This window comes from Lentinus tigrinus, assembly GCF_003813185.1.
Source record: "Lentinus tigrinus ALCF2SS1-7 unplaced genomic scaffold L226scaffold_30, whole genome shotgun sequence".
In the NCBI taxonomy this organism is placed as follows: Eukaryota; Fungi; Basidiomycota; class Agaricomycetes; order Polyporales; family Polyporaceae; genus Lentinus; species Lentinus tigrinus.
Genome location: NW_027137939.1, coordinates 295,992 through 309,391, shown reverse-complemented (window position 1 = coordinate 309,391; position 13,400 = coordinate 295,992). Strand labels below are relative to the sequence as shown.

Sequence of the window (13,400 nt, the reverse complement as noted above, 5' to 3'; positions counted from 1 at the left end):
CTTGCGTTGCAAGTCATCAGCGGAGTTCCACGTCCAACTGGACGACGGGCATGAAGTTGGCGTCGGATGCTGTACTTACTCCAGCGTCTGCCCCATTCGAGTTTGTAGTACTTCTCTAAATCATATAAACGAGCTTAAAACTATCCTGGTGTCGCCCGGGGTAGATGAACTTGCCGGTAAGTGCGCATGTAATGACGTGGCAATAGTCGAAGAGGTATCGCCGTCGGCGCTAAGGACTCCGAAAATGGCGATTTTGATGGGGCTCTTGCCAAACACGTCCAAGCACCTCCCGAACAGGGGCCTCCTCGGACGTGCTAAGCCTCCTGGGTTACCGAACTATACAGTAAGTGTTCAATATTCTTTTGCATTGTCTATATGGCTCAGCACTTAGTTCGTCGCATAACCAACGACAGGACATATTGACAGCTACATTCCTCGTCTTTGCTACAGCTGAGACTATCGCAAGCTAATCATCGTGTACACGATATCCCCATGGTTACCACTTCGGACCGTTTTCACTCATATTGGGTCGTCAACGCAACTCTCCAGAAGGAAGACGAAGTCAAACGGATTCAACTCGCTGAACGTGATCGACCCTTCGTCCTACAACAGCAGGGTGCGCAGGCTTCAAGCAGGTGAGCACTTCCCGGTTTCTCTACGCATATATAGCCAAGTTACGATCAGCGCAGAATGCAGAAGAAGAAGAAGAACGGGTGAGGGTACGGACCAAGCGACTCGAATCGGAACCGGGACAACCTAACCTCACTACCACTCTGCGTCATCACCAGGCTGTGGGCACGAGAGGCATCCAAGAATCCTGCTCGAGCGGCTCGCTCAGTCTTCGCTTCATGCTGATGGTCGAGAGTCAGAACATGAAGATAGGTCGGTATTCTGCTCGAGGCCCGGGAGGACGGTCCGGCCCAGCGCGTTGGCAAGGCCTTCGTACCTGAACCTGATTTGGAACCTCGCGCTATCTGTTTCCGCCTACCGCAGCGCCATCCAAGGTCACTCTTGCGAGGTACTCTACACATACGTCTTAGTTGCCCTTCGAGCCTTCGACCAGTGATCAACAAGTACGACTGGCCTACTCGAACATCCAGCCCAACGAAACACGCAGATGCGGCGCCTCGATAAATGACGAGCATGTCACCACGCTTTGACCCGCCTCCCTAGGATCACGCAGCACTCTTGGACTCGACGCTTTGACATACGCACAGCTCCCCGCCGCCCTCGCTTTGGCAGACTGATTCGCGAGTCTACATAACGCGCAAGCGAAGAGGCCATGGCCGGACAACATCATACCACCGCCGATGGCCTCCAGCACCGTCCGCGCCTTCAACGACCACGACCAGCTCGCCACCCCGCCGCCCGACGATGACGACCTCGTCGCGTCGACAATCGTGCAAGCCAGCCTCCAGAGTGAGCGCACGATAGGCGACGCACCTCAGGCTACACAGGGTACCGACCCACCTCCCGCCCTCGATACCCATCCAGAGTCTTCTACAGGCTCTCCCAGTGAGGACAGTACTCCTCCGTTTGCACGACAATTCGTCGTTCCGCAAAGCCTCTACCGCCCCGTGCCATCAATCGACTGGATGGACTCGTTCGGATTCACGATCGGGCGCATCACGTTCAACCTCCGGAAACGCGTGCGAGACAAACAGGGTGTCCCGATGAGCCTCCTGCTGAACGACCGGGATGAAGTCGTCGCGAAGGCGCTTCAGGGTGCGAACGACGAGGTGCTGTCGGATCTGGTTCGCAGGGGAATGCGCAGGATGATATTGAGGATTGCAGTGAGTGGCGTCTGCCATGCGTCTTCAAGTCCGGGCGAGGGGCTGACGGGAAACTGGCACACAGTGGCCGGCGTATCCAGACTACTGCTTCGAGCGAGATATGGCAATCGTGAGGGAAGAGTCCTCTTCCCAGACGACAGGAACGATCTCACGTGTAACACTTGCGCGGGACATCGCTGACGCGTTCGCGAGCTTCGTCCGAGTGAGTAGCTTCATGGCATGGCACAAACCGACGGCGGCACTCACCTCGACAACTCGTGGAATAGCTGTCGCGAATGCTTCCTCTGTCGGACGACCCATGGGAGGCTGGATTCCGCTTCGGACCTGGGGCGCTGAACTACAGTCATCTTTGGCTCGTCTCATTGTGGCAGGTGGGCGGGAACGTCTTCGAGGCGGAAGTGCGGCACACTGCCATTGTGTAGGAGTAACTTGTGGGAGCGAGCAAGGAGGGGCGTTGTTGTGTAACAAATGGGAGACTTGTTGTGCTTGTACGGCCGGCCTTTAACCTTATACCCGATATGGATGTAACATTATGATGATCATGACGATACGCACGAAGTACTATGTGTCCATTCACTTGATGTGCGCGGACAGATCTTACTGGGTGTCATGCCGAGTGCCACTGGGGAGAGAACAAGGGCACGCCTAGATGGAAGACGATCACGAAAACTCGTTGTCGTACAAACAGGTGCGAGAGAACACACGCGAGACGGGTCGCGCGCGAGAGTGATCAAAATACTGGGTGACAGAATGGTCAGTGTATAGATCGTACGGCGCAACAGAATCAAGTGCGACAGACCAAAATCCACGCCAAAGTCCGAGAGGCAGGATGGTATCCATCCTACCTGTCCTGCTCCAAATCCTCGTCTTCTCCGTCAGACAAGATCTCCCGGTCTGCGACGACATGCCCCCACGGATGCCAGCCGTCCTGTCGCTTCTCCCACTCGAACTCGCTCGTGAATGCGACTCGCCTCAAGGATGAGGAGTACTCATCGTAGTTCGCGAGCGCGCGGCGTTGATAGGCCTCGTCGTGAGCGAAGTAGAAAGGACTTCCTCCAAGACACGTCTTTGGCATCCCATCCGAGATGAGAAACGTATGCAAGCGAGGCATGCGGTCTAGCACCTCGGTCATCGCAAAGATCGTGTCTCCGCCCTCATATCCCTAAGGAGTACGGGGTAAATCATCAGCATCAGCAACGACGTGACATGGACGGGCGTACAGACCTCTCCGGGAGCATATTCCAGCATCATCAAGAGGTATTCCAGCTCATTCAAGAGCGGCGAGAGGTCCAACAGGTCGCGCACACGCAGTCGTGACACCACCACGCTGAGGCGGACAAGGCGGGCGCCTGAGAACTCGAGCGCACGAAGGGATCGACTGATCGTGTCATGCCACTCGTCTGCCATGTCCCAGATGGTATAGGATCCTCCGTCGAGCGTCCGCTCGTATCTGGCACGGTCCAGTGTAATCACCTTGATGGGCCGTTGGTGTTCCGCACGTTCCGGGAGGAACCACTTGAGCTCGTACGGGGCGCAAGTGACTTCCTCGAGGTTCGGGAGCACAGTGGGCGTGAGCTGGGTATAGATCATATCCAACACAGCGTATTGTCGGATGCTTGTTGTATCTTGAAAGGCTGGCTCGGAGAGCAGCTGAACCTCGGCCTCGAGTTCCCGCAAAGCTGGGAACGAGGGGATAGATCGCCACGCTGCCTGGAAGGCGGTGAAGGCGTGACGACCAAGGGATAGTGACTGTAGCGTATATCGGCTGGCTGATAAGACGGAGCATATGAGTACTTTATACCACGTGGGAAGGCGGGGTGCCCAGTCTGTCCACCTCAGCTTCAACTTCTTGAAACTCGGGACAGCGACGGAGAGAGGGGCGCCCTCTGTGTCCTCCAGTTCCCATGGTTCAACGGATATGTCGACGCTGTCAATAAGTGGGAGAGTTCCATTGACGAGTGTCGTGAAGGTCTGATTTGTCTGATCGAACTCCACGCGGCAAGTAAAACTCCGTAGACGGCGCATGCGAGGAACGGCAATGTCAAGCCTGTCTCGAATGAGTTGCCTGGGCCGCGTCTTCTTGGAGCCATTCTCAACCCGCTCATTCGGGTCGTATAGGGAGATGACTTCCACGTAGCTCGCCAGGTCGCGATTCATCGAGGTCTTGCTAGGGGGAGCGGCGAGGGTTCGAACGCAGGCATAGATACCGTAGAGGAACTGGACGTCGATTGTAGAGTAAAGTATGGGAGTAGCGATGGAATTGAATGTTTTGTCACACAGCGCGATTGAGTAGAGTCCACTGCGTTCGGCATCTTCACAGATGGCATGGAGCAATTCGACAGGCAGGGAGGCGACTCCATAGGTCGCCGGAGGCATGATGTTAGCCGATATGATCACTAGGATGAGTAGAATATGAGTGGATTGGTGAAGTAAAGGGTGGATCGCACGCATTCTAAATCAACTCACCCGTAGACTTGCGAGGACAATTCGGGCCCTGATAAGAGCCTCAGCGCTCAGGAAGCCATAGCAGGCGGTTTTGATGGAGCTCCTGCCAAACATATCCAAACAACCTCCCTCAGCGAAGGGACTCACACTACGCCCCAACTCACTTTCAAGCGTCTCAGCCTATCACACCACCACCAACGCATTAGCAGGCCTTAAACCAGACATATAAAGTAGTACTAGGAGCACCAGCGATACAAAGAGCAGAGCGCACACTACGCGCAGTTCTACAAACAAGCCCGACGGCATCTACTACTATCGATATGGGGGAATCATACACCACACGCCCATTACAATCACAAACAGCACTGTCTTCTCTGTAGCATCACGAATAGCGATGCCTCGTGCACTCCGTGTCATGCCCGGCCCTTGCCGTGCGGCGGGACCGCATGCAGAGTCGGCACCTCGCCCTTACTCGACGTGTGCGCATGGCCAGGCTTCGAGCCCCCAGGAACGGGCGCAGCGATCGTCGGCACCGCAGTGACGCTCTCTGCGTCCTCGAGGCCCACAACGACGTCGTCCACAGGCTTCATCGCATCGACGTCCGAATCTTTCACCGCGAGCGGCACGTTCTCCTTCCCGCCCTGTGTCTGCGTCTGCGTCTTCGCCCCAGACTTGGACGCGGATGCCTCCTGCGCTTGTCGTTTCCGCCGCGCCTCTTCCTCCTCTGCGCGCCGGATGATGTCGATCTCGCCCTGCACGGCGATCCCGTCGAGCCACGCGTGGTGGATGAGCTCGGACGCCTTGGCACGCTTGTCCGGGTTCAGGCGGAGCATGGGGGTCAGGAACGACGCGATCATGTCTGCCTCCTCCTTCGGGAGCAGGTACTTGTCGTGGAGGACGGCGTCTAGCGGCCAGTAGCGCAATTTCTGGATATGTCGCAATTCGCCTGTGCGATCGCGAACAATGGCGAGTTGTGGGTCCGGGGTAGTGGCGATGCGATTTGTGGGGTGGTGAACAAACGAGGGCGCGGCGATCAGCAGCTTGCGAAGACAAGAGGCGAAGACGGGACTAACCTCTCCGAGTGAAGAAGTCCGAGCTGTACTTGCCCGAGAACGCAAGCGTCTTGGGGAACTCGCCCATCAGCTCGATGATCTGCGCGATATGGTCGTCGTCCTTGCTGTACCGCGACCCCGACGCCGGATCGAAGAGATAGTCTCCGCCAGTGATGAGCTCGAAGATCTACCACGCGAAGATCAGATACGATCGCGCCGCCCACCGCAGCGCACTCGCCACGGAGCGGGCACACAACAACAACAAACGGGCACCTACAATGCACGCGACACTCCATATATCCGCGCTCGGCCCCCACTTCGCCCCGATGATGACCTCTGGACACCGGTACTGCCGCGTCTGGATGTCGTCCGTGAAGTGGTGCTCGACCCAGGTGGCTAGGCGCTCGTGGTTATTCACACGCACTGGGCTTATGAGCCAGGGGACACTTACCATTGCCGAGGTCAGCGATCTTGACCGTGATCTTCTCTGGACCGTCGTATGCAGACCCGACTCCGTCCACCGACATCGCGCTCGTCGACAGGGGCACGTCCGCACCCATTGGGTCGTCCGAAGTCGAGCTGTACGGCGGCGGCTGGACTGGCGGCTGCGATTGCGCGGCCGCACCTGGTGCCTGTTGCGAAAGCAGTGAAGGACCCGCCTGCTTCCCCTTGCCTGGATCCGGCCGCGTCTTCTCCCCAAACGGAGACGAGTCCAGCGTGACGCCGGACATTCGTTCTGCCGCAGCCTCCGCCGAGTCCGGACGCTTGTCCTTGCTGCTGCTCGCGCTGTCGTGCGAATCGTCGGTGTGCTCCTTCACCTTCATCGAGCTGCTCACGCTCCCTGGACCGCTCGCGCCGCCACCATCCTCGATCTTACTCATCCCGAACGCCCACCGGTCGAGGTGTGATGATGAGCCGAACGAAGACGACGGCGATGGCAGAGGTTGCGAACCGGTGATGAAGACGGACTCGGAGCGTGGTGTCTGGTTCCCGCCGCGCCCGCGCGAGGGAGGTACACCGACGAGCCGTGTTGGTGGAGGTGTCTGCGACGCTGACTGCGCAGCGAGCTCGGCCTGGATCACAGACTCGACGTCGTCTATGCAAATCAAGACGTTTTCTGGCTTCAGATCTGGGCCCCAAGTCGTCAGCGCGAGACGTCGGATCATGCACTTGATAACACACCTGTATGGATGACGCCACAACAGCGGTGCATGTAGTCGAGCCCAAGGAGGATCTGCTTCGCAATCTGCTTCACCAGGTGCATCGGGACGCCCTTGTTCTGGTGCCGTTTGATCAGGCCGAGCAGGTTCTCGCCAAGGACCTCGAAGACCATGCAGACGTGCGTGCCGTTCGGGCCCTTGTGTCGGAAGTGGTCGAGGAAGGAGATGACGTGCGAGCGACCGGGGTGTGTGAGAGAGGGGGAGACAGGCGGGTTCGGATTCTCGGGAGTGGGCTGTACGGGTGGTGTTGTCGACGTGATGAGTCGCTGGAGCAGCTTGATCTCGTCGAGCGCAGTCTCGGTGTAACGTGGAGCGGACTTGACGACCTTGAGAGCGACATGGCGGTTGAGTCTGCAAGTACTGGTCAGCAAGTGGCATCACGGGAGCCATCGGAAACTGCCGACACCATGAAAGTACGAGAGATTACGAAGTGCTAGCGCGTCTGTAGCGAACAATGATCATCTTGTGAGACTGCGGCTTACTGACAAACCAGTGCGGCAGGTCATGCGCGGATTGGAATGGAAAATGCTCCACCGCCCGCTTCGGAGCTTGTGCGCACTGAGAAGGCAGAAGAGCAGCCATCCGCGGCGTCCGAGAAGCACAAGGACGCTGCGGTGGCTGCTAGAGAGAGCCCTGAGAGCCGAGAATCTGCAGATCAACGGGGCGGGTCCTCGACGATGCGCCGTGTCCATATCGGGACATTGGCGCAAGATTATGGGCAACACTGACGACTGCTTGCCCGGAAGGCGCGCACCCGATAAACAGTCGCCTTCACGGTGCCTCTACAGTGTGAGCACCCGGCGAGTTTGCTCGCGACGTAGCTCCCAGCCAGGTCAGAAGGTGAACGGAACACCACAGGACACCTAATGAAGATCGCGATGCCTGAGACACACCGAGAGCAACCATCCGCGGCGTCCGAGAAGCATAAGGGGCGCTGCGGTGGTTGCTAGAGGACTTGGATGTTGGGCAACACTCAGTGCAGAAAGCTCTGAACGAAGATCTTTTCAGATATCACAGATGCGAGGGTGACGACCTCGTACGGTCGGGGCGCGGCCCGCCGCTGCCAGACTTTCCGCCTGGGAGCGCTCACAAGCCTACAGAGCCTCGAGCGAGATACGGAGGAAACACCTGAACGAGGTCTGTCAAGCTCGGGGTTCAGAGTCCTTTGGATTTCACTGCACTGTGCCCAAACACCTAATGGATAATCGTCCAGTCTGCATACGCCTTTTAGAGTGGTAGCGAACTTCACCAGAGTGCATCGACGGTCTCTCTACCATTACTGGCTAGCCCCTCCGCGGAAGGCGCGCTGTATAAGCGGGTCTTTCACGGCGCCCAGGAAGGGCGTAAGGCAAGGAAGCGATGAAGGACGCCGCCCCGGGAGCCTGCTCGCTCCCAGACAGATCAGGAAGTCGACGGAGACTGCGGGATGTTGCGTGAAGATCGCGATAGACGAGGCAGAGCAAGGCATGTCTGCCGCTTGTGTTTGTAGCAGCACCGGCTGAGCTGCAGACATCCGAGAGGAGACGTCGACAGCACAACGCGGCCGGAATACGTCTGACGCAGTCATCCAACCGTCGACGACGCGGCAGTGGTTAGCATGATCAGACATCCCCGGTCATGTGGAATCGCGATGGGAACGCGCCCCGCCTGGAGTTTGCGGCGGGTCTCTCCACAGCGTCCAGGAAGGGGGAAAGGCAAGGATGTGATGAAACAGGCCGCCTACCCCGCGGGTTTGCTCGCTCTCAGCCAGCTCAAAAAGACAATGCAGCAATGCAACTAGAAGATGACGAACGCGATGGGCAAGGGACAACCCCGCCTAAGCTACAGACGTGCGGGAGGAGACATCACGCAGAACAACACTGCAGGAATACGTCTCCAACCGTGGCAGTGGTTAGCATGGTCAGACCTCCCGCCTTCAGCAGGTCATGGAGGAATCGCGATGAGAACACGCCCTACTCGAAGCTTGCGCGCATAGCCTCTGGATGACCAAATCTGGATATCACAGGCGGGGATGTGAATGATAGCGCTGCGAACACCTGCGTGGGATGCAACGAGCTACGAAGGGTTGGGACGAAGGACTCGCGGGCGTCGGGCATGGCACCAACGCATGGAAAAGTGCAACGATGAAGCCGGAAGGTGGCCTTGGGCTCCAGAACTCAGCCTGCGACGCAGGGCATGCTGAATAGCCACATCGCGACGAGAAGACGTCACAGAAAGGCACGCGCGGGACAAAGTCACGGCAGCGATGCTCCTAGGCGAACGAGCGGTCGGAAGTGCGGGGAAACTGTGCGCGAAAGCACGACTCGTCCCGCCCGCTCAAACGACTGTGCACGAGCCCAGAAAAACCGCACGCGAAGGGTGTAGGGGGGCGTCTTGTACGCGCTGGGTAGGTAGACATGCGCAGCGAGCGAGGAAAGGGGAGAATGACGAAGATCAGATGGAAATGGAGCGCTCACTTTGTGTCCTTTGCCAACCAGACGGTCGAGAAGTGACCCCAGCCGAGCTTGCGAACGACGAGATACCTGCCGTCGGAAAAGGTGTCGCCGATGTGTACGGGGTGGTACCCGCCCTTGACATAGTCTTCCCAGTCTTCCTCGTCCTCGGTCATGACAGAATGGGAGGGAGAAGAGTCGTAGGAGCCAGCGTGTGACATCTTGCGTGGAGGTCTATCGTTCCCTAAACGTCCTGCGGGTGATGCAGAGATAAGGGTCTGCACAGAGATAAGGTCGCTTGTGCTTACTGTTTCTTCGCTAACGACTCCCTATTTCCGCGCGCGGGATGCAGGAGACAACTCGGAACTGTTGGCGTATGTCGACGATGTGGGATATGCAGGCGGAGAGGGAGGAAATGTGCAGGCGAGAGGGGCTTTGCGCAGGGAGGCAGGGCAAGACGCGCACGCGTTGGGCGAGTGCTAAACATGTCCCAAAAAGGCAGGAGCGTGGATTGCATCCGTTCTGATTGGCCGACCCCACATAATAACCCGCGTAAGTACGAGTCCTTTACCTTGCTCTTTCCCGCCAAGTCCGTTGCTGCACATTGCTCGGACGCTGTTCTTCTTGTCATGGGCGATGATGGCCACGCACTGATACCCAACTTCCCGCGACCCTTCCGCTAAGCCACGGCTGCGTCGCAAATGTGCCTCGGTGACATAACACACTCGCACGATCGATCAGGCCCGTACAAAAATGCAAAAACGCTAACACATCACAATGTCTTGGAGACCTCTCCCATGAACTACTTTCTCCCCGTGAGTTGTGCTCACGGACGCTCATCTACATACCAAGTCACCGCGCCTCCTTCTCCTTGACATTGACAAGATCCGATACACCGGCCCGCAGACTTGATATCACACGACCACCCAGCATTCGGCGGAACCAAGGCAGCGACTTAGCCATTCTTCCCGAAGCTCGGCCGCTCGCCTGGAGATAGGGAGATCAATAAATCTGAATACGTCCACGACGCCGCTGATCTGCTTACTCCTCTTTCCACCCTCCGACCTCGCGAGCTCTCACTTCGTTCCTACCACTCCTGTCAGCAATTGTAAGCCATCCTTGGCACCGTCTACGGCGGCGGCTCTCCTCATGCGCGTGCCGATGGGCGCAGCGGTCGTGAGACCTCCTCCTTGTACGTCAAAGAATCCTGTTCGGTAACTTCGCACGTCTTCCGTCTCGGCGTGTCTTTATTCCCTTACCAGCCACGTTCGTTCATAGATCGTGGCTCGCGCCGAGAGAACGCAGGTCATGCAGTGCTGCGGCGTCGCACACATCACGAAGGTGAGTACCTACATTATCGGCGCATACATATCGGGAACAAGGGCGTACTTGCGTAACCTCGTGAGTCTACGGCTCGGCCTTTGTACTCCTGGGCCTCCCTTCGCCCTCTCTAGGTCTTCATCCCGGAGTGCCGCACCTCCGACTCGAAGACGTTCCCGCCCGCCTGCCACAGCGAGACCAGCCAGAGGTGGCTAGCCGCTGAAACTCGGCCCAGCCCCTCCCACTGGGGGTTCTGACAGCGACAGCGTTCGCCTCAACCATACGCGGTGGTGTGGCAAGTCCCCTTGTCCACACTCGCACAATAAGAATCGCTTCCCCGGGGGGGCATGAAGCTCCAGGGCGTCCCGCACGAGCGTTACGTGCGAGCTAGTTCCCGCCGCCTGAGAAGAGGGTTCTGCGATCTGCAATTGCGATGTCCGGTTCTCCACGCAACAATCCTTGTCGGCTTGGTTCCCAGGATGCGCATCGGGCATTTGGATCGGTGTCGCGGAAGATAGAGGAGCGGTAGCGCTGCGCAGGTACGTGTTCTCCCTCTTCAAGTTGCCTCCTTCCGCACAGCTTGGCACGAGTCGGATGGCAGGGGCCGTACGCGACAACCGTGGGGAATGCTGGAGGTCATCGTGGGTAGTATAATGTCAATTTTCGGACATTGCTCCTCCCCAAGTTCGCGAACATGTCTGTCAAGGCGAGGATAGCATGTAGCAGTATACATGCCGAGCTGTCCTGGTGCATGGGCTCCTTACGCAAAGTAACCACATTTCGGAGAGTCCAAGCCTGCGAGTGCAGTCTCGGGGATGACGTCAGTAAGGTAGGTCCAGGAACGAAGCTCCTGCCAAATACGACCATACAGGGCATCCCAGTCTATCCGCCCCCTGGTTGCGCCTACATCTCGGTTTCTGTGGCCTTTGCGGCATACACCTCGGTGATCATACACTTTCTATTAACGCCATGCACGTAGGTAACAACCACGGATGTTTCTCCAGACTTGAATATTTGAATGGACGCAGCAACTTGAAAGACGAAGATCTCGATAGTAGATGCCGTCGGGCTTGTAGAACTACGCGCGTAGGCCGCCAGTGCGTTCTGCTTTCTGTATCTCTGGTGCTCCTAGGACTACTGTATATATCTGCTTGTAGCCTGCTAATGCGTTGGTGGTGGTGGGACAAGTCGAGAGCCTTGGGAGTGACTGGATGGCCTTAGATTCGCCGGAGGTTGCTTGGAACTGTTTGGCAAGAGCCCCATCAAAATTGCCTGTTATGGATTGACGAGCGCTAAGCCATTTATAGGGGTCCACCTCGACTTCGTCTCGGACTACCGCGTCGCCGAATTGTCCTCGCAAGTCTACGGGTGAGCTGATTTATAATACGTGAGATACACGCTTTGATTCACCAATCCACTCACATTCTACTCATCTAGTGTTTATATCGACTATCATCATGCCTCCGGCGACCTCTGGAGTCGCCCCCCTGCCTGTCGAATTACTCCATACCATCTGTGAAGATGCCGACCGCAGCGAACTCTACTCAATCGCGCTGTGTGACAAAACATTCAATTCCATCGCTACTCCCTTACTCTACTCTACAATCGACGTCCAGTTCCTCTACGGTATCTATGCCTGCGTTCGAACCCTCGCCGCTCCCCCTAGCAAGACCTCGATGAATCGCGACCTGGCGAGCTATGTGGAGGACATCTCCCTATACGACCCGATTCAGTCTGTTGAGAATAGCTCGAACCAGACGCGGCCCAGGCAACTCATTCGAGAAAGGCTTGACGTTGCCGTTCCTCGCATGCGCCGTCTACGGAGTTTTGCTTGCTGCGTACAGTTCTACCAGACAAGCCAGACCTTCACGACCCTCCTCAATGGAACTCTGCCATTTATTGACAGCGTCGACATCTTTTGCTCTACCCAGCCATGGGAACTGGAGGACACAGAGGACGCGCCTCTCCCCGTCGCCGTCCCGAGGTTCAAGAAGTTGAAGCTGAGGGGGACAGACTGGGCACCCCGCCTTCCCCCGTGGTATAAAGCACTCATATGCTCCGTCTTATCGGCCAGCCGATATACGCTACAGTCACTATCCCTTGGTCGTGACGCCTCCACCGCCTTCCAGGCAGCGTGGCAATCTATCCCCTCGTTCCCAGCTTTGCGGGAACTCGAGGCCGAGGTTCAGCTGCTTTCTGAGCCAGCCTTTCATGATACAACAAGCATCCGACAATACACTGTGTTGGATATGTATACCCAGCTCACGCCCACTGTGCTCCCGAACCTCGAGGAAGTCATTTGCGCCCCGTACGAGCTCAAGTGGTTCCTCCCGGAACGTGCGGAACACCAACGGCCCATCAAGGTGATTACATTCGACGAGGCCAGATACGAGCGGACGCGCGACGGAGGATTCTATAACCTCTGGGACATGGGAGACGGGTGGCATGACACGATCTGTCGATCCCTTCGTGCTCTCGAGTTCTCAGGGGCCCGCCTTGTCCGCCTCAGCGTGGTGGTGTCACAACTGCGTGTGCGCGACCTGTTGGACCTCTCGCCGCTCTTGAATGAGCTGGAATACCTCTTGATGATGCTGGAATTTGCTCCCGGAGAGGCCCGTACGCTCGTCTATGGCACGTCGCTGGAGACGATCAGCATTGGGGGCGGAGACACGATCTTTGCGATGGCTGAGGTGCTAGACCGCATGCCTCGCTTGCATACGCTTCTCATCTCGGATGGGATGCCAAAGACGCGTCTTGGAGGAGGAAGTCCTTTCTACTTCGCTCACGACGAGGCCTATCAACGCCGCGCGCTCGCGAGCTACGATGAGCACTCATCATCCCTGAGGCGCGTCGCATTCACGAGCGAGTTCGAGTGGGAGAAGCGGCAGGATGGTTGGCATGCGTGGGGACATGTCGTTCCTGAACGGGACGTTGTCTCTGACGGAGAAGACGAAGACGCGACGTAGGACCGAGCCGACTCTATCCGGAGTCAACTATTGTATATATCCAAATGGTATGTGGCTACTCCAAGCTCAGCGCTGCTCGAGTACGATCCGAACGCTGATCATCATGCCAGAGAGATTTCGACACTCCGTGAGCCTCACCACGTTGCGCTGGCTCCAGAATGAGCAGCTTGCT

At 57.4% G+C, this 13,400-nt stretch overlaps 4 protein-coding genes across 4 annotated transcripts; 2 read left to right on the top strand and 2 right to left on the bottom strand.

Moving 5' to 3' along the window:
• The first annotated feature begins 1,130 nt into the window (after positions 1–1,130).
• L226DRAFT_208058 (uncharacterized protein) lies at positions 1,131–2,273 on the top strand. The gene has a single exon (XM_067672881.1). The coding sequence runs from the start codon at positions 1,311–1,313 to the stop codon at positions 1,971–1,973; it is 663 nt and encodes a 220-aa protein (XP_067531930.1). The 5' UTR covers positions 1,131–1,310; the 3' UTR covers positions 1,974–2,273.
• On the bottom strand, positions 2,225–4,285 carry L226DRAFT_615629 (uncharacterized protein). The gene is made up of 4 exons (XM_067686805.1): positions 4,260–4,285; positions 3,018–4,189; positions 2,593–2,955; positions 2,225–2,531 (listed from the first exon to the last, which is right to left on the bottom strand). The coding sequence occupies exons 2-3, from the start codon at positions 4,167–4,169 to the stop codon at positions 2,635–2,637; spliced, it is 1,473 nt and encodes a 490-aa protein (XP_067531929.1). The 5' UTR covers positions 4,170–4,189; positions 4,260–4,285; the 3' UTR covers positions 2,225–2,531; positions 2,593–2,634.
• Positions 4,286–4,441: 156 nt separating this feature from the next.
• Positions 4,442–9,385, bottom strand: L226DRAFT_538225 (kinase-like protein). Its single transcript, XM_067681449.1, has 7 exons — positions 9,251–9,385; positions 8,967–9,195; positions 6,473–6,861; positions 5,742–6,419; positions 5,568–5,686; positions 5,312–5,477; positions 4,442–5,184 (listed from the first exon to the last, which is right to left on the bottom strand). Exons 2-7 carry the CDS (start codon positions 9,161–9,163, stop codon positions 4,652–4,654), a joined length of 2,082 nt encoding a protein of 693 aa, XP_067531928.1. The 5' UTR covers positions 9,164–9,195; positions 9,251–9,385; the 3' UTR covers positions 4,442–4,651.
• A 2,220-nt stretch (positions 9,386–11,605) lies between these two features.
• On the top strand, positions 11,606–13,228 carry L226DRAFT_538224 (uncharacterized protein; the record flags this gene model as incomplete). The annotated part of the gene is made up of 3 exons (XM_067681448.1): positions 11,606–11,630; positions 11,700–12,878; positions 12,930–13,228. Exons 2-3 carry the CDS (start codon positions 11,720–11,722, stop codon positions 13,226–13,228), a joined length of 1,458 nt encoding a protein of 485 aa, XP_067531927.1. The 5' UTR covers positions 11,606–11,630; positions 11,700–11,719.
• Between the last annotated feature and the right edge of the window lie 172 nt (positions 13,229–13,400).